The sequence below is a fragment of the Furipterus horrens genome, unplaced genomic scaffold, assembly GCF_987537825.1.
Source record: "Furipterus horrens unplaced genomic scaffold, mFurHor1.1.pri manual_scaffold_10, whole genome shotgun sequence".
In the NCBI taxonomy this organism is placed as follows: Eukaryota; Metazoa; Chordata; class Mammalia; order Chiroptera; family Furipteridae; genus Furipterus; species Furipterus horrens.
In genome coordinates, this window is record NW_028327180.1 from 16876907 (window position 1) to 16897847 (window position 20941).

A 20941-nucleotide genomic window follows, 5' to 3' on the forward strand; every position below is an offset into this window, starting at 1 on the left:
TGTTGGAGTCTTAGTACCTCCCAAGAAAAGAGGAAAAGAAAACAGAACAGAAATCATTTCCCCATAATGTGGGTGCTACACTTGAAGATTCGCTTCCTTCTCTATACTCTTGCCTATCGCAATCCACTTGCACAGAACAACTCCGAAAAGCAGCCAGGAAAAGACAGAATCCTGATTGCAGCGCCAGAATTTAACACAGTTCCATTGTAAGGAAAGAGCTCTGTTTCAAGGGTGGGACTGGCAAGTCTTGATACCAATGCATAATGGGTGTTGTAATTTTTATGTGCTGAATAGCTAAATATATAAAGAACGAAGGAGTGGAATTGGAAAGCCCCTACCTCAGCAGAGGCAGACTGTCCCAGAGGGATGTTTGCAGGTTATTGGGAATTAAGTGGAGACGTGGGCATTGACACTTGCTCATCCAATACAAAACTAGAAAAGGTAATAGATGCACCCAGGTGAGCATAGAGCAGAGTTGAGAAAAATCCTCATGTTCTATTTGTAATCACTTGTTTTGCATACATCGCTCTCTCCTTATTCGGAGAAGAGTAAACACACCACAGGGGCCTACTTAATCCTGGAGGTGCTAGCTAACATGTATTGAGGACCTGGACTGTAATGATGTACTTTACACACATCATTCTGCACAATAACCCCATAAGGTGGATAATGAGTTTATCTCCAGTTTAACAGAGGAGAAAACAAAATTAAGCCTAAGTTTGGATAGCTGGGAAGTGGTCACGTGAGCCCAGGTCACTGAATTTGAAGCCTGTGTGAAGGTGACACAAGGAGGAAGGTTCCTGTGGCAGACTGAACGAACAGTGGCCCCAAAGATACTCATATCCTAATCCCTGAGACCTGTTAATATTAGCTTTAATGGCAAGAGGAACTTTGCAGATACGATTAAATTAAGAATTGTCAATTATCCAGGTCGGCCCTCCATGTACTCACAAAGATCCTTACAAGAGACTTCATTAAGAAAGAGGAGAAGGAAATCTAATTACAGAAATAACAGACTGGAGTGATTTGAGGAAGAGGTCAGAAGCAAAGATGCAAGCAGTATTTGGAAGCTAGAAAAGGCAAAAACAAACAAATAGATAAACCCAGATTCTTCCCTGGTCTCAAGAAGGAATCAGTCTTGCAGTGAAGTTATCTTGGCTTAGTCCAGTGAAATTGATTTTGAATCTTTGGCCTCTAGAACTGTAAGAGAATAGATCGGTGTTGTTTTAAGCTACCAAGTTTGTGGTGAATTGTTAGAGAGTAGCCCTGGAAACTAGTATAGTTTTCAATTCTGAAAATCTAGTAAAAGACTTTTAAGTCTGAAAATATTCTACTAGACCCAGAAAAAAATTTAGAAAAGTATTGGCATTCTCACTATAACAAATCAATTCTTTATAATAGAGGCCAAAAGCAATAAGCAGAAAATAAACTAAAACTTTAAAAAATGATATTTATAATGTAAATAAAAGTTGAAATGAGAGTTTTTTAAGTGGCAGAAATATAAGAAAACCAAAGACTTAGAGGCAGGATTAAAATGTACTTCAGAATTAGTAAGGATATTAAAGACAGTACAGAATATCAAATGATTGGATTTGGCAAGCACTGCTAAAAATGCAGAAGAAAAGTATCTAAAGATGAAAATTATAAGAGAGAAGATTATAGATTAAAGAGGAGAAAAGAATAAAGACCCATCAAAGAAGTCATATGCATTACTGAGGATGAAAACAAAACAATCAGGAATAAAGAAAACATAAACTATTGAATAATAATTTCCTGAGCTGAAAAAAAGATGTGTGTCTCTCACTATTGGGGTTCATTGTTTTTTAGGAAAAATTCATTAAAAGAGATTTGTATGCAAGTATATTCTGCAAAATTACAAGAATAAGAAAATGTAAATTATAGGACTACAAAAATATACACATTTAGAAAGAAAACATTTCAAAAGTGTAAAACTATGTTTATTCCCAAATTTCTTCTGAGTAACAGTCAAAGAAGCAATAAATAGTAGAACACTACCAAGAATATTTCCAGGAAAAAGAAAACTTGTGAAATAAAAATTTTATAACCAAACAGTCTTCAATAGAAAAAGGCCAGAAAAAAATCATTCTCAAATATACCAACACCTTGAAAAGCTCAGAAAAATCTTTCTTTTCTTTTCTTTTTTAGAAAAACAAACACTTATCTGAAGAGCAAGACCTGGATTAAAATTAAGGATGAAAGAATTTAGAAATCATGGTATAAGAGTGCGAGCCAGCCCCCCGGTAACCAGTGTCCACAGTTCTAGCAGGGTCACCTATAGTCATACGAATTCTGTAGTCAGGACCTAAAACTTAGTACTGCCAGGCTTTACCTCATAGTTTATTTTTTTGCTTATTCTCCTTTCCTAGGAACCAAACAAGTAGTTTCCTAGGGTATAAACTTGAACTCAACAGTTTAAATGAAATGACCTTTCAAATGGAATCTTGGTCTATGAATAATCCAAAATATTAACCAATAACTAATGTCTGTCATGCACTTACAATGGCTAAATGTTTGGAACATGTACCCAGAGACCCAGTAAACAAGACAAGAATAACAAAGAACTATAATGGCTATTTTATTTTCACAGAACCTAACTAATGTCTTTTCTCCTTTTTAAAAATTCACATTGAATCACTTGAATCATGACGTGCTTTACATCATAGGAACAACTTCTGAGTGTTGCTATGGCACTCTGTTGTTTAACTAACAAATATATATATATATATATGCCTGGAAAATAGATTGTAGAAAATACACCAGAATTTATCAGCGAGTGTCTGTGGGTGTGGAATATTAAAGGATTGTCTTTTGTGTATGTGTGTGATCATATTCTGTATTTTCCAAGTTTTCTGCAATTAATTATAACTAACTACATTCTAGATAAAATATACTAAAAATAGGCTATATAATTTTAGGTAAAAATAGACAAAATTATGTTGAAAACTACGAACAAAAGCAAACTCCGGAGAAAGCATCACAGAACTTTAGGGTCATTAACTGCTAGAGGCTCATGCCATTGAGACTAAATTGTACTTTTTTTTCTAATAAGGACATTTCATATTTATGAGAAGAAAATGCTATTTAAACTCCTTTTAACATACATACAAAAGTAAATGTTTTCTTTAAATTTGCCCTCAATAACCGCACTGTTTTGGGGGGTAGGTGGGAAACCACAACATCTTTCAAGAGTCAAAACTTATATTCACCTCCCAGGAAGTCTGAGACAGTCTTCTGTGCCATAGTAGCTTTAGAAAACTTTGGTTCTCAGGCACAGGAAGTCAAGATTCTTGACTAACTGGAGCAGTAGTCCAGGTACCAGAACTGTCACAGATTCACTTCGGCAATCCAGAGGCGGCTCGGTGAAGACATGACCTGAAAATGCCTCTTGGTAGCAGCTCACCTGCCATCTTAGCCAAGAAGGACCCTGACACATGCAGCTCTTGCTGGCAGCGGACTGCAGACTCCAGGCGGGACAGGGTTGTGGCTGATGCACTGTTATATCCTCTGCACAACCACCATGCCCAGTACAGAATATGTGCTAATCATTTGGAACAACTGAATTTTAAAATGACCTGGATTGTGCATGTTTTACAGATGAAAATGATGCCGTATGTTTATAGGGGGGGAAAAAATACAGAGGTCTAGGAGAAAAGTGGATATTGGGTGATAATTCAGTGGAAATGTGATCCTCTCCACCCATACCTCCCCACAGAAGGTAGCAACTACTCTTGTTTGTCTCATATTATTCTAATTTTTTAAATTAATTCTTTCAGGTTTATTACATATTGATGTTTGGACCACATGGATCTCGTCTATTTTAGTCAACATTTTGGTGCCCACACTCATCCATGCTTGATGAAAATGAAAATTTGGGAAGTAACGTTGTCAGTAAGAAAAGTCTTCGAATATTCATACTTTTATGTAACATCAATTTCTTTGGGAAGTATTCTGAAATATGCCAAGAGATTCTTTAACAAAAATGTGTATTATAGAATTATTTGTAATAATAATGCAGAAGTGAGTTAATGTCGCCAGGTTGTGACTGGTGTTCTTAGAAAGACAGCCTTGACCCTTAACTGGCATCTGGAAACTTGTCAGGAAAATAGTTCCCTTCACTGATGTAAAACTTTCCCTAAAAGATAAGGGTGCATCACTATGCCCAGACTGTGCAAACAACATGGTTTATGCACAAGAATATTGGAACGTGCTAAGCAGAGGACATCTGTGTCACCACCATTCCGTAGTCAAAGCCTTGGCTGCAAAGTCTCTAATGAGTTTCTCCAGTACACAACACTTCACACACGTCACAGCTCGTTGCTGGAGGAATTTAGTGCATCAGTGTGACTCATTGGAAAGGGACTCTTGGAAGCTTGCTCCTGGTTTGCTCTGAACTTCACTGTATGTTCCTTTTCCCTTTCTTGATGTTGCTTTGTATCCTTTCACTATAATAAACCTTAACTATGAGTACAACTATATACTGAGTCCCATGAGTCCTCCTAGCAAATCACTGAACCTAGAGGTGGTCTATGGAACCCACAACACAATAATAACTTTGGAAATAACATAAATACCCAGCAATAGAAGATTGCTTAAATAAATTACAGTACACACAAGCATTAAGTTATTTTATAAAAACAAAATGTATGCTTATGAATATTTTACAAGATAATTATAATATAGAAAATTGAAAATATTATATATCTTACACTTTTAATTATGAACAAAAAAAATCCATAAACAAAATGACTAAACAAAAATATACCAATATACTGAAAGTGATAGTTTCTGGTGTGATCAAAATGTGTCCTGTATTCGATTCTTTGTGTTTGTTCTGACTTAGCTAAATGTGGGGTTCATAAACCCTAATTACCTGACCCATATATGGCCATCTTTAGGGGAAAGCTATCTTAATTTTTTTTTATATCAGTTGCTGAAGGACTTAACCTATGGTTTATCTGTGAAACCAGACTTGCTGCCTGAGCTTTAAAGTAATGGATTGGGAAGCAGTTCATGAGCCTGAGACAAAAACATCTGAATTGAACATGAGAGGGTAACCACACTGAACACCTTTGGCTCCAACTCTGCCCAGTCTGGTCTCTACACCAAATGGAAACATTGTGACACAATCAAATCTTACATTTTAACTTTTTAAATGCTAAGTAAATGAATAGAAGGAAGGTCAGCAACTTCACTTCTCTTCAAAGCAAATTAAAAATCCCAGTGTTGAGAAATCTGGATCACAGTGATTGTGGGGAAGGGGAGAGCGTTCCACGTCACCTTCACACACGTGCTCCATCACTAAAGGAAATAGCACATGCTACCTCTTTTCGGTTATAAGGAGCCTGATGTGAGCATTTGGCTTTCCAGAAGAGCTATAATGGAGATACATTTGCTATTAATATAAAAGGATGATTAAGCTGTAGTAAACAAAACCTATCTACAAAATGTTTTGTCACAAATCTTTGGTATTTTATTTATTCACAGGTTATGCATGAGCTAGAATTATTGTGTAAATTCTGAAATCAGCTGGCCTTTTCAGAAAATAAAAACAAGCATCTAATTCCCTAAGGAAGATTGTTAATTTTTAGTTATTTCCATCTGTCTTTGATGATGGCTTGCCTGAAGATTGAAGTTCATTAATGTATCATTATCTTTACTAACAGCTCATTAAAGCAATACATTCAAGGAAGGAACTAAGATTTTGGTGACAAAAACGAAAAGATAATTACAGAAGAGCATTTTTGCTCTGCTTTTGTCTGTGTGTTTATTCCAAATGTTTACTCCACTCTGTTCTATTCTCCCAGTCATAGCTTGGATAGAGCTAGCTTGTCACTTATAAGGTATAGGCCATATATGGGTGCTGGCAACTTAACAAAATTACAGGTAGATTACTGTAGAGAATTAAATTAAAGATTCACAAAGACCAAATCTATAAAGCTACAGCAAATATCATATATAAATATAACAAGCAAGATTAGTGAAATGAGGTAACAAGAACTTTCCATTATGATGATTAACAGTTAACAATTATTGGGTTTAAGGATTAGCCAGTTTCTATCTGTTCTTTTCAGTCCTATCAATCATCATCAGAAAAGAAGCAAAAACAAAGTATAAATGCTTCTCCCTGTTAAAAATGTAAGTAAAAATCTAAGTTCTGAGTGAATGATAAAAAAATATGAATATTAATGTGTTAAATGTTATCTATGAAGCTCAGTAGCCATGTGGACCCTGTCTCCATTATTACTAATATATGAAAATTGACTGTACTAATAAAATATTTCACAGATGCTCTGTCTTCTTACTCCTACACATCAACAGATCAAATTCAACAAAATTTTATTCTTTTCAGAAACATAGTATCTATTACTTAGCAGAAACTTTTAGAATAAACTTTTAGAACAAAATTAAGTTTATTAATTTATCTTACTGGTTTTTCTAACTACTATGTTCAAATATGAATCTTTCCTCTAGTAAAAGCCCTCCAGTTGCCTTAACCTAAAAGAGTATGGAAGACCATCCCAGTCATTTGCCTATGCCACTTTATGTGTCAACTGGCCTAGGACACAATGTCCAGATAGATAGTTGTCAAACATATCTGAATGTTGCTGGAAAGGTATTTTTAGATGAGGTTAACCTTTAAATCTCCTCCGAGTAACCTTTTAATCTCATTATGGATTGCCCTTCACAATGTGGGTGGGCTTTATCCAATCTGTTAAAGGCCTCACAAAAAGAGACTGACCTTCCTTAAATAGAGAGAATTCTGCCAGCGGACTGCCTTCAGTCTCCAGCTGCAACACCAGCTCTTCCCTGGGCTCGAGCCTGACTGCCCCCACTGCAGATTCGAACTTGCCAGCTTCTACATAAATAAATACCTAGCCATAAAATAAATCTCCCCATTCATTGTGGAGTGGAGAGAGGAAAAGAGAGATTGGTTTTAAGAAATCCTATACAGAGAGAGACAAAAGATATAAATATATGTTTACCTGTATATCTATCTATACCTATAACAGATATGCCTCTATAACCATACCTATATAGAGAGAGAAAGATCTTACTGATTCTGTTTCTCTGGAGAACCCTATTATACCCTCATAATACATTCTAACCAGTCTCCACCTTCCCAAAGTGCATCAAACTCTCTAGGCCAAGTTGTAAGGCCATCATCTATTTCTCTTTATTCATAAAAGCATATTGGAATTAAAAGGAATGTGACTGGCTTGATTACAAAAATAACTTTGAACCCACTCTGTTAAAATTTTGATAAGTTTTCCCAGTTTTGTATTTTCAATATGCCTTGCAGTCTCACGGATATGATATGCCAACATGCATGCTCTTGAGGCTGAGAACGCCTCGTCCCCCACTGGGACAGAACACACTTCTTGTATTGTGGGTTACCTTTCCTTGTGTTGTACTCAGTTGCAAGATGATAACTTATTTATAAAACATGACAGATGGCTAAAATCTACTGATATTCTTATACTCCTAGCAGAGCATCTTGTATGCTCAGTTTTCAAAACATTTTTTAAAAAAAGCTTTAATCAACATCCCCTTGCCTTTAAATATTCCGGTAGAATCTACACTTCCATTGTCGATATAACAAACATCCCCATCCCTGTAAAAGGTGGAACCAAAAGGATGTAATATCTCCTCCTCCACTTGAGTAAAGCTTTTATCAAAATATGATGAATAATGTGAAATTTGAACAATTACTGGGTATTAGCTTATATCAGTTACTAGTTTTTAGACGAGGTAATGATAATTTGGTTGTGCTTTAAAATGAGATTTCTTAATAGTTTATAATTAAACTGAAAAAAATTTATGAATCAATATCAAGGAATTTACTTCAAATAACCCAAGCTGACAAGGAAACTGAGTGGGTCTATGAATGAAATGGCCACTAGTTCCTGATTAGTGAAGCTGGATGATGGGTACATGTATATTTATTATCCTACTTTGTTTATTTTTGTATATATTTGTGTTTTCCTTAATAAAATGCATATCTGTTTATTCCAAAATGCATAAACTTTTACCGTGCCACAAAAAGTCTGAATTAAACAGCCAATCATCAGGAAAAGCGAGCAGGCCACAAAACAAAACAGGAATAAGAATACTTTCCACTCTGACAGAAACTGTTATTTAAAAAGGAGGAATAGAATTAAATAATAAAGTCAAGGAAGCTCATCTAAGCAAAATCCCTACGAAGTCCTAACACAGTATTTTGGTTGAAAACATTGTAAAATCCTAGGCTAGAACTTTCCTCCAGTAAAGCAGAGCATGAGAAACTTGTTCATTGTCCATCTTTTCCACTAAAATATTAGCACTACAAGGTCAACAGCTTCTGTTACGTTTACCCCCTGTCTCTTCAGTAACAGAGTATACATATCAAGTACTCATTAAATATTTCTCAATTACTCCTGTATATAAAATATGCTCTGACTACCACCATAAGACCATAAACTCTTACCAGTATTATACTATCTACCCTGGCTTGTTTGGCTCAGTGGATTGAGCGTCGGCCTGCGAGCTAAGTGTCGCTGGTTCGATCTTCCAGTCAGGGCACATCAGAGAAGGAAAACTCTGACTCCAAAAAACCTCCGCTGCCTTGCGGCATACCTCTTCAGGGGAAGGCTAAGGGAGTAAACCCCGACAGAAAATCCGGAGCCGGAGTCCCTAAGGCGGTTTGACGTTGTAGTCAACACCGGCAACTCCTGCGGCGCACCTGAAGCCAAGCTGTATTGACTCCGTCTTTCCCTTGGACCCTTCAGCTGCGAAGAGAGGGGGGGTCTGCTGCATGGGCAACAGCAGACCCTCCATATCACCCTGCCCAGGCTCTGTAGCTTCAGCTTCACTGGAGAGGACACTCCAGCGTCATCGCAAGATGTCGATTCAACACGGGAGGAGACGGATACCGTGTCACCCCCGAGTCGGACTGCACAGCCATTCTCGGCGGTGCAGATAGACTCTTAAGAAGCTACACCATCATCTCTTGAGACGGACGGCTGCCGACGACGACGACGATTATACTATCAGGATGAAAACCCATTTCAAAGATTCACGTTTTAATTATGTATGAACACATCTACTTAACATATTAAAAATATCTTTTATATATACCATTTTATTTTCGTCTCATGTCCAATGAGAAATAGATGAAACAGGGGTTATCTCTCTTATTTCATAAAACTGAAGCTCAGGATATATCAGTCAGCTGAGATTCCAACCCTGTTTTTTAACTCATGATCCTTCATTCTTTCAACTGGAAAACTATCTACAGTATATGTTCTTTTTAACTTAGGAAAAATTAGAATATCATTTTCATTCAGTACTAATTCTAGTAAGACAGGAAACAGATTCTGAGAAGCTGAGCTCAGAGCCAAAAAATGAGAGAAAGTCAAACCTATTTTGTGGGCTTTTCAGTGAAATATTAAGAAATATCATTTCAAAATCTTAAAAGATATGTAGTGTTTGCTTTAAATATAGAATCGTTCCCACTCTAACAATGAGAACAAGCCAGTCTACAAAACAATACTTTTTTGAGTCCATCAGAGAGCTAAGGTTACGAGGCAACCTAGTGAATGGGAACACAAGGTTGACAAGCTCTTCCAAGGGGAGACAGAATACAATTCATCTTGGGCAAACCATGGGAACCAGAGATGACCTCCACAGAAGTACGCATGAGGAAAAAGCTGAAATGTTCAGAAATCTTTAAAGGCCAAAGGCGGACTCACTAAATAGCAGAGAATCCTCAGAAGCACAGACACCCAAGCATCCACATTCACACTCCTACTCTTCTAAAGGCTTCCACTGAATGCAGATGAGAAAGATTGGGCTGGGGCAGGAAAGCTGGGAGTCCTCCTCTGTGGTGCAGGGGCCTGGGTATCGCCTAGGTTTGGAGGTGGAGCACAAGAAGCTAGAGAAGGCTATCCCCAAACCAGACACGACATGAGTGTAAAGTGGTGGCTGGCTGGCTGTTCCCTGGGGACGGGCAAGAAACTCAGCTCAGATTATAAGGCCAATATAACCTGATAGCAAAGCCAGACAAGGGTAGTACACAAAAGGAAAATTACATACCCATGTTCTTCATGAACATAGATGCAAAAATCCTTAACAAAATATTAGTATATTAAATCCATCAATATAGGAAAAGCATAATATATCATGATAAGTTAGGTGCAGCCCAAGAATAAAAGTTGATTTTACATATGAAAATTAATCAGTATGATTCGCTATAGTAACACACTGAAAGAAAAATCAAATAACTAAGTACATGTATAAAAAATTTGCAAAATTCAACGCACATTATTATTTTTAAAAATTTACAGCAAACTAGGAAAAATAAAAACTTACCAATTCTTAGAAAGGGCACCTACACAAAACTATAGCTAATATCATGCATGATGGTGAGACATTGAATGCCTAAGCCTAAGACATGAAACAGGACAGGGTGTGTATAATCAGCATTGTGCTAGGGTTTCTGACCAGTGCAATAAAACAGGACAAAGGTATAAAAGAAGACATACAATTTGGCAAGAAAAAAGAAAAGCTGCCCTTACCAGAATGACATGACTATGTATGTAGAAATTTCTAATGAATCAGAAAGAAAGCTAGTGGAACTAGTTAAGTAAATTTATCAGCGTCGCAGTGTATAATGCAATTTTAAAAATCAATTTATTTTAATCAATTTATTTTACTGGGTATAGTACCATGAATTATGAGTAAAAAGAATTAAAAATCATTATTATTTACAATTGCTTCAAAAACTGAAGTATTAAATATAAACTGAATAAACAGCATGTAAAAAGTTCACATAAATATATAATATACAAAATATAAAATATTGCTGAGAAAGTAAAGACAAATTAAGTGATATACTATGCTCAAGGATTGAAGACTTAATGTTAAGATTGCTGATCTAGATCCCTCAATTAATATAGTTTCAAAGTAATGCCAATATAATAACTGCTATAAAGTCTCATCTGATTCTCATATATACCAGAGATATAGATAAAAGATGACCCCCCCATTATAAATCAGACAAAACTATGGTTTAACCTTTTTTTATTACTTCTCCTTATCTTGCTTAAAATTACTGTTTTCTCCTTTAACTATTTTCCTCTTTGATTCCTTAAATTCTAACCACATTTTCCACCCCTATACCATCTTCATTTAAGGCTTTTGCCTTAATTAAGACCTTCACGTTTCCTAAATAAATTATCCTTTAAGTCCATGTTCTTAAAAAAAATTTAAAAAAAAAACTTGAGCCCAATTTTGTGATACAAAGGCAATTTTAATGGAGCCAAGAATATATAAAGATTTTTAATAACCAGATAGTATCATTCATGTGTCCTTCAAAAAAAATTTTTATTGATGTTTAAAAGTATAACAAAACAATGAAAAATGACTATAATTAAAAAGAATAAAAAAAAATTACTGTGATTTTATTTAGACTTTTCTCCATATCAATTTACTAATTCTAATGTAAATTGATTTTCAAAGACCTGTGATATGAAAATCACACACAAAATCCTACCTGTTTTTAATTATGGAATATTTCAGAAACACTAAAAGTTAAAAAAATTATAAATACCATTTTAAAAATTAATGCTTTACAAATTATATGTGGAAAAACACTTTTATTCATATACAATTCAATGAAAATGATGGGGGCAATTAAGATAATGAAAACACAAGAATTATTTTTAAATATCTCTCCAATATATTTCCTAACAAAATTTTGCCCAACAGAGGGATTTAAACCAAAAATTAGAGACCCAGCAAAAAACTTCACAATATTTAATTATCTTTATTTTTATGCTTAGTCTTCTATTCCTTAAGTCAGATGAACTTGCAAAATATTCTTTGACATATGTGTAATTTTCTATGGTCATGAATTATTAACTCCAATTTTTTAAACTTATGCCAGAGAAATTACCTTAGGTGTAAAAAAGGGACTACAAATCTGGTTGGAAAACTGCCTTTAAAGAAGGCAAATTAAAGAATAAATAAGATCTTGCTTTTTTGTATTCTAAAAATTAGTTCAAAAGTCACATTAAAATGTTGGCTTTTTATGGACAAAGATAAATTTTCAGTGTGAATATTCAAGAAGAAACAGTCCAAACAGTGAGTATGGAGAAAAATCACCTTCATAAAATGCTCTCACAGAGATTTGTTTTATAGGGCTGAGGGTACAAATAATTAGTATGACATTTAATAAATGACATTTTGAAGAACTGCTTAAGCCCCAGTGAATCTTCAAGTCAAACCACCTCAGCTCTTATTTATTTTTTAAGCCATAGAATTGTAGTAATTTGGCCAGCATAGTTTCACTACCCCATGTTTAAAAGATTCATATGTATGAAATGCTTGAAAGAAACATCCCTTATACACACTATATTTCCCAGTGGACACAGCTTAGCACAAACTGATAAAAAATGAAGGTTCATAAAATAGGAAAACCATTTTCATGCCCATTGATGTATAATTGCATAGATTCTTTGAGTAGTTGCTAAAAATTAATTCCAACTTAAAAGCATTGAAATATTGTAGTTTTGCAAAGCAGTCAGGGATGACAAAAGAATTCTTTTTCCCCTTTAGCAAAGAACTGAAATTCTGTGATCTTAACAGTTATTGCCTTCATCCATCTAAACTATAAACCTTTCTCATGCACTGCACAGGAAAATTTGGAGCTCCTTCAAAGCTCAATCATCCAGATACAACACAGATTCCCCTTGGTTTAAAGAATATTTTAGAACACTAGAATACTGTTCCAGGATATTAAATTTGAAGAACGACTGACTTTGGTTTCCCTATGAGTTAGGACATAGTAACGATTAGTTCTCCTTGATTTAGGATAGATTCAGAAGTATATATAGGGCAGACAAACATGTCTACTGGCCCAAAAATGTATCTCACACTTTGTCATATGTATTAGAGAGAGAAGGCACCTAAGGTTTTAAATTCGGAATAGTAAGTGTGGTGATTACCTAGCATAATTCACACACAACATAGTTCCTGCCTTTGAGGGGCTTATGTTCTAAGACATTTATACTCAATAAGAGTAACCTACAGATCAGTGCTTACTTTTTATTCTACTTTTTTCTTGAAGATTTTAAATTTTTTAAAATTTTTAGCGTTATTTACCACAGGCACACTCAATGAAGCAAACAATCCAGGGTGAAGCAAAAGTAGGTTATCTGTTCTTTGTATGGAGAATAATACAATAATTAATAAATAAAAATATAAGAATAAACTCTGTTTCCTGTACTCACAATTGTAAACCTACTTTTGCCCCATCCTGTACTGTAGAGATAATAACATAGTATGATTTCTTTGTGCCAAAGGAATTATTCTACCTCGTATTTCAGTTCAATACACAGTTTTGTTTTCATAATTTACAAGGTCAGCAGGTCATTATTTTATATTTTCTAGGTGCAGCTAGATGCTGAATGCTTACTACATACATGCCAGGCCCATGCTTAGTGTTAAGAATACAAGATGAACAAAACACAGCCCTAGGGTTTGAGAAATGCATAGTCTAATAGGGAAAAGTAAACAAACACAGTTTAGTTCCGCTTTGTGGTTAAGTTTTTTAAAAATACATGTCGTGGAGTCTTCACTCTGAGATGCAGCAACTCTACCAGGGAAGTCCCTGGAGAGCCTCACAGGTGATAGGCACGTGCACTGGCCACTGAAGGGTGATGGGTGTCTAGCACAGGGTGGAAGGGCTCCTGTTACTCAGAAGAGGACAGTCATGATAAAAATGAGGACTTAGGGCTTGAGTTCCACATTCTCAGGGCACTCAAATACTCACTGGAGATCCGTAAAACGATACAGAGCACTGTATAGCCAGACAGGAGGGTGTAAGTGGGAGAACCCAGTTAAAATTCAGCTGTTCCCATGACATCCAGAGAGTTTCATCGGGCAAGACAAGACTGAGTAGCTGCTATAACTAGAAATGCCAAGTAAAGCTCTGCAGTGGGTTAGCCTTTGTATTCTTACTTTACTCCCTGAGTTTAAAGAGTCTGCCTTCCTTGTGTGATATTGCCTAACAATTTTACAATAACTGATGAGATGTTCAGGGCTTGGCCTTTCCATTTCATGGTCTCTCTGATGATAAAGGATTTTAGTTGTGTGTGGCCAATTATTTCAATTTGCCCAAGATGGCCTTTGTTTTAGCACTAAGAGTCATAAATCCTGAAAACCTCCTCAGTCCAGGGTGAGGTGGGCCAGTTGGTCACCTTAAGATTTCCTACTCCCAAACCCTGAGCAGCGTATATACACAGCACAGCTTTTCCTAATGAATTTGTTCTTTTAAAAATCTACTAACCTGACATGTAACATACAAAAAGAAGAGCACAATAACTGTTATATGTGCAGATTTGACAAAGAGTGGACCACTCGGTACCAGAAACAATGTACGTGTCACTATCCTGGAATCCTTCCTTCGCAATCAAAGTACTTTGCCGCCCCCGAGAGCCAACTACTTTCCCAACTTTTTAAATAAACATTTCTTTGTCTTTTAAAAGTAAGTCTACTAATGGTATTAAACTATAAATTTTAGTTTTACCTTTTTTTAAACTTGATCTACCAGAATATTTCTTTATTTTGCTTTTAATGCTCAACATTATTTTAATAAAACTCACCAATGTTGCTGCATGTAGATGGAGCTGATTCTTTTTCTTGGTATATTCTCTTCTGCGGGATGCATTTATCACAATTTATTCATCACTGTATGGCTGATAACATCTGAATTTTCTCCAGGTTGAAGTTGTTATAGACTATGCTGCTAAGATCACCCTTGGATGTGCCTCCAGGTACATGGCCCAGGGATTCTCTAGGTTGCGCTAGTGAAAGTGTTGTCCATGGGTGAGCAGAATCCTCATCATCTGGGAGCTTGATAGGAATGGGGGTGCTCAGGTCCCAACCCAGACCTACTGAATCAGAATCTCCATTTTCACAAAATTCATTTGCACATTAAAGTCCATGTGAATAACGTGCAGTATAGGATGAGAATCGTCGTCAGCAGCCGTCCGTCTCGAGAGACGATGGTGTAGCTTCTTAAGTGTCTATCTGCACCGCCGAGAATGGCTGTGCAGTCCGACTCGGGAGTGACATGGCATCTGTCTCCTCCCGTGTTGAATTGACATCTTGCGATGACGCTGGAGTGTCCTCTCCAGTGGAGCTGAAGCTACAGAGCCTGGGCAGGGTGATATGGAGGGTCTGCTGTTGCCCATGCAGCAGACCCCCCCTCTCTTCGCAGCTGAAGGGTCCAAGGGAAAGACGGAGTCGATACAGCTTGGCTTCAGGTGCGCCGCAGGAGTTGCCGGTGTTGACTACAACGTCAAACCGCCTTAGGGACTCCGGCTCCGGATTTTCTGTCGGGGTTTACTCCCTTAGCCTTTCCCCAGAAGAGGTATGCCGCAAGGCAGCGGAGGTTTTTTGGAGTCAGAGTTTTCCTTCTCTGATGTACCCTGACTGGAAGATCGAACCAGCGACACTTAGCTCGCAGGCCGACGCTCAATCCACTGAGCTAAACCAGCCAGGGCAAAGGATGAGAATCACTGCCCTAGCATATAAGCCAAGGAGTGAAATCACTCCAATTAAGCTTTACTTGACAAACAGCAGAGTATGAGAGCCCCCACCTTCCTCATCCTCACTATACTTTGTACAGTCATCCTTTTACATCTATAACTATCTAGTGGGTATAGTCTGGAATCTCCTCAATTTCCTTTGCATATATCTAATTACTAATGAGGTTGAGCATCTTTTTATAAGTTCATAAGAGATTTGGATTTCCTCATTTTAAATGTCTTTTTCCAGTCTAGTTTTATATCAGGTTGTTTCTCATTTTTCTCATTAGTTTGAAAAAAATTGGTTATACACATGGTTTAAGAATTGTTGGATAGATGTATTGGCATTATTTCTCCTACTCTGCGACTTTTCTTTTTACTCTACATGGTGCATTTGATGAACAGAAGTTCTTAATTTTGATATAGATAAGTTAATCATTTTTTTAAAATTCCATTTGGTGATATTGTGCCTTGTTTAAGAAGTCCCTTCTTACTCCAAGGTCCTGAAAATATTTCCCTAAGTCTCTTAGATGAAAGGAAAAGACAACCATAACTCTGAAGCACATTATGTAAGAAAGAGCTTCCATATATAAATGAAAGTTAAATGGGAGTGGAAGAAGAGAAAGTTAAAGATGCTCACAGTTGCAGATCTCAGACAATGCAGAGACTAGTTCCCTAAAATAAGTAGCCACAGGCTGGGGAGCAAGTCCCTTTGGAAAAATATGGATGTAAGGTGCTTATTCTATCAGAGAAGCACATTATACCACATTTCCACAAGGTCTCAAGAAGTTGGGAAGGAAAAGTTGAATGAAAAAATCAAACAGATGTGGCATATTTTCAGGACTCAGCCTCCGTGATGCTGGGGCAAGGAGAGACAGGGCTGTAGCTGTCCTTCAGAGTGGACGTGAAATGGCTGCGGAGAAGTAAAGGCTAGAAGAATTCATGCACACACACAGACCTGTGTCATGAAAGGTGTTTCTCATTAACCTGGAACACTGCTCCGGCCACTCCCACACACAAACCTCCTACAAGAGGCTGGTCCGGGAAGAACTCACCATATTCAAAGTGAGTAATTAAAAAGTTTGTAGAAGAACTAGCATAAAAGGCATACAAAAATTCTTCAAACACAAATAAAATGGAAAAGGCAATAAAAACATACAACAGATGAATAACATGAGAAAAACATTGCCAAAAGATGAAAATTATTGCCACAAACAATATAATTATTCTGACTAAATACATTAACTAAGGTTTTTGGTGGAAAAATGTCATTGTTTCTATTTTAAAAGAACCCCCTAAGAAAGTGACATAAAAGCTTAAGAAAGATAGTGAAACAATAGAAATGACCAGTTAAGCTGATGGATAAGAAATAAAATCATTTACAGACATGGAGACAGACTCTGAGCTATTGCAAACAGGATTGGCAGATGTAGACAACACGAAACACAATAAAAAAAGAGTCTAAAGGGATTACAAGAAAAATGACAGACACAGGAAATAGACAAAATAAGAAAAGAAACAAAATAATAGAACAAAACATATTAAAGACATAGTTTAAGATGCAATTACTGAAATAAAATAGGATTAGAATCCTCAAATTGAAGGGCATACTTTATGTCAGTAAAGAATTTGTCACAGTATGAGATACTCACCAAAATGCATCTCAGAATTATTATTAGGGTTGAAAACTAAGAAACCTTTGAATAGCCAGGCAAAAGAATAATATAAGAAGCAAAGCCACAAGTTACGAGGTAGTGGGAAAGTGTCTGCAAAATACTCAAGAAAAATGAGTATGACATACGATTTTTATCCTAGCCTAGATGACACAAGCAATAAATAACATACCTAACCAAAATTTTGAGAGGGAAAAGAAGTTTATAAATGATGTAAGTAGCTGATATCAACATCTTTTATTTGTCAAGGGGGAAGATAGTATTTATAATCAGTAAATCACATTACTGAAAATAGATATATTTACAGTATAAAGGTATACACTAAGAGCAAAACATATTTAATAAAATTTGGTGGTGGATGAAGGAGGGAGAGGAAAGAATAAACAGATGCATGCAAGTTCCATGATTGTTTATGGGAAGGAGTCATAGATATATATAAAGAAACTATATTTCCTACTTATGAAGGATTAACTATTAAGGGATTTGGCCCGCTGTCACAAACAACTAGAAAACTAGACAAAAGATTTATCTTATTATAAATGTACAATAATTAGGAAAATGTGGTATTCTTCCAAGGCTAGACGAACAGATCCATGGAAAGGAACAGGAGCACAGAAACAGACCTATGCAGATGTGACATTTAGTATGTGACAGAGGTGGCCCTGAGGACTGCTGGGTAAAGGAGGGACTTTTCAGTAAAAATTTCTAGGAACACTGCACTTCTCTGTGACAGGAAAGGACGGCAGAATATGGATGGAATGAAACTGGACCCTTCTCTCCCACCTTGCATAAAAATCAACTCCAAATAGCTTAAAAACCTAAAAATAAACATAAAACCTATAATAATTTTTAATTTAATTTTTCAATTACAGTTTATTTTTAATATTATTTTGTGCTAGTTTCAGGTGTACAGCATAGTGGTTAGGCAGTCCTATACTTTACAAAGTGATCCCCCTGATATTTCCAGTACCCACCTGGCACCATACATAGTTATTACAATATTATTCCCTCTGCTGTACTTTATAGCCCCATGACTATTTTGTGACAGCCAATTTGTACTTCTCAATCCCTTCATTTTTTTCACCCAGTTCCCCAAACCCTATCCCTTCTGGCAACCATCAGTTTGTCCTCTGTGTCTGTGAGTCCGTTTCTCTTTTATTTGTTGCTTTGTTTTGTTCTTTACATTCCACATACATAGTATTTGTCTTTCTCCATCTGACTTATTTCATTTAGCTTAATATTCTCTAGGTCCAGCCATGCTGTCACAAATGGTAAGATTTCCTTCTTTTTATAGTTGAGTAATATTCCATTGTATAAATGTATATATGTACCACCACTTTTTTTATCCACTCATCTATTGATGGGCTTGGGTTGCTTCCATAGTATGGCTATTATAGCTAACACTTAAATGAACAAAGTGATGTATATATTCTTTTCAATTCGTGTTTTGGATCTCTTCAGATGTATAGCCAGAAGAAAACTGCTGGGTCATATGGCAATTTCATTTTTAATTTTTTGAGGCACCTCCACATTGTCTTCCAAAGTGGCTGCACCAACCTGCATTCCCATCAACAGTGTATGAAGTTTCCCTTTTCTCCACATCCTCATCAACATCGTTATTTATTGATTTATTGATGATAGCCGTTTTGACAGGTGTGAGGTGATATCTCACTGTGGTTTGAATTGCCATTTGTCTTATGATCACTGACACTGAGAATCTTTTCATATGTCTATTGGCCGTCTCTATGTCCTCACTGGGGATATGTCTATTATAAACTATAATAATTTAGAAGACAATTGTGGATATTAGTTCAATGACCTTCAAATAGAAGGGAAGTTTATGTTTTACAAACAAGAAACAAAAAGAAATAATCTTAAAGGAAACATGGATAAATTCAATTTCTTCTTGTTGAAGGACACCACAAAAGAGTATATAAAGACAAGCCACGGAGCTGGAAAGACAATTCTAACGCATGCAATTGACCAAGATGTTTTCTGCACACTCATGCACATATATATTATTGTATAGGTGTATGTGTGAGTATGAAAAAGAAAAAAACAATCAAATCATGTTTCTATTTCCTCTGCAAGTCTCTGAGCCATGGGTCATGTCTTAGCAGAAGGGAACTGAGAGGATCTGAATTGATTGTGCATTCACTTTTTAAACTATCAGGTTGAAACTTATTTACCAAAATGTTCTTATATCTGAATGTAGACCTGTGTGTTTAAAGGCTGTTTTATAAATTAGGTACTTATGATTAAGATCACAGACAATTAATTCCATAGCATGCTAAGCAATTTGACATAATTTGCCTTGCTAAATTCTTGACCCCAATAACTTCCTATTCTCTGATAATAGTTTCTTCCTTTCCACTCACTCACAACTAAAAAATAAAGTACTGTGTTTGCTACATTTTTAAATCTAATAAAAGTAGATACAGATAGATTAAGTCATCTAATATATGATTTCATTCAGATTTCAGAAAGGAGATGGGTTAAAAAAATACCACATACGCACTATGTTACCCTAATTTAATTCTTTCACAGTAATTCTGAAAGACAGATATAAATATTGCATTCCTACAGAGGAACATGGAGGCTAAAAAGAATAAATACTTTAACCAGGGCCATCCAGCTAATAAATGGATGTACAGTTCTGACTAGAAACTTCTATGACCTCTCTTTGATACCCTTTTTTTCCCTCTTTTCTTTAAACATTTATTGTCTACTTTCTATGGGTCAAGCATTATCACAGAAATTAGTGACCAAGGACCACTTGAAATGGGGCAAGTATGAAATAAGATGAAATACTATAAGTTATATTATACACAAGATTTTCAAAGATTTATAAGAAAAAAAAGGATCTAAAGTGTTACTAATAATTTTTTGTATTAATTATGTATTGAATTGATAAATGGTGTATATAGTTTAAAAATATGATTAAAATTTATATCATCTGCTTCACTTTACCTATATAATGTGGCAAGAGCGGCGGGGGGATCCGGGGAGACTGCTGCCGTCGCTGCTGCTGATCGCGGCTCAGGAGATTATTTTTAAAAGTTAGTATTACTGCTTTGAGCACCTATGGAAGTGGATGTAACTTACTGGATCCCACCTCAGCGTATCCATTGGAGTCACCCGCAGCACTTTAAAAAGAACAGATTCTAAGACTTCACCTCAAATCTAGCTCGGGCGAGAGCCCACGACCTGTGCGGACGCCTCTCCTTCAGGTATTCTCCCCAGCCACGTTGGTGCCCCCACCCTACCCTCAGGCGTCCTCTCTTGCAGGCACCCCCCCCTATATCCCCTCCACTTCGCAGATCTCCGCTTACACCGCTCGCGCCCTAGTTCCTTCCCTCCCTGCTCCCCCGCGTGCCCCATTCCCTGTGCCCCCTCCCTCGAGCCTCCTGCCCCGGTTTCTCGCCCTTTCCACCCCTCCCCCCTCCTTCCCATCCACCCCTCCCTTCTGCCTCTTCCCTCCCTGCCTGTCTTCCACCCCGCTTCTGTTCTTAGTTCCCCATCCTTCGCCACCCTCCCAGCCCCTACCCTCTCCCAGCCTCATCCTGGAACTAAGTCTTTGCAAAAGTACAGGATAAATGTCACGGCGTAAAGTGCCTGGCTTGATCTTTTGCGATTTTCCCTAATTGCATAATTGCTACACATGGTGTCTCCCAGAAG

The 20941-nt window shown here is 36.6% G+C and overlaps 1 protein-coding gene across 1 annotated transcript in view; it reads right to left on the bottom strand.

Annotated features, from left to right (window-relative positions):
• The window catches only part of IQCM (IQ motif containing M), a 234099-nt gene that overhangs the window by 163729 nt on the left and 49429 nt on the right, over positions 1–20941 (bottom strand). The window contains exon 5 of the mRNA XM_090290157.1: positions 14664–14715. Within this exon, the coding sequence (XP_090146283.1) occupies positions 14664–14715 (52 nt within the window). The remainder of the gene's footprint in view (positions 1–14663; positions 14716–20941) is intronic.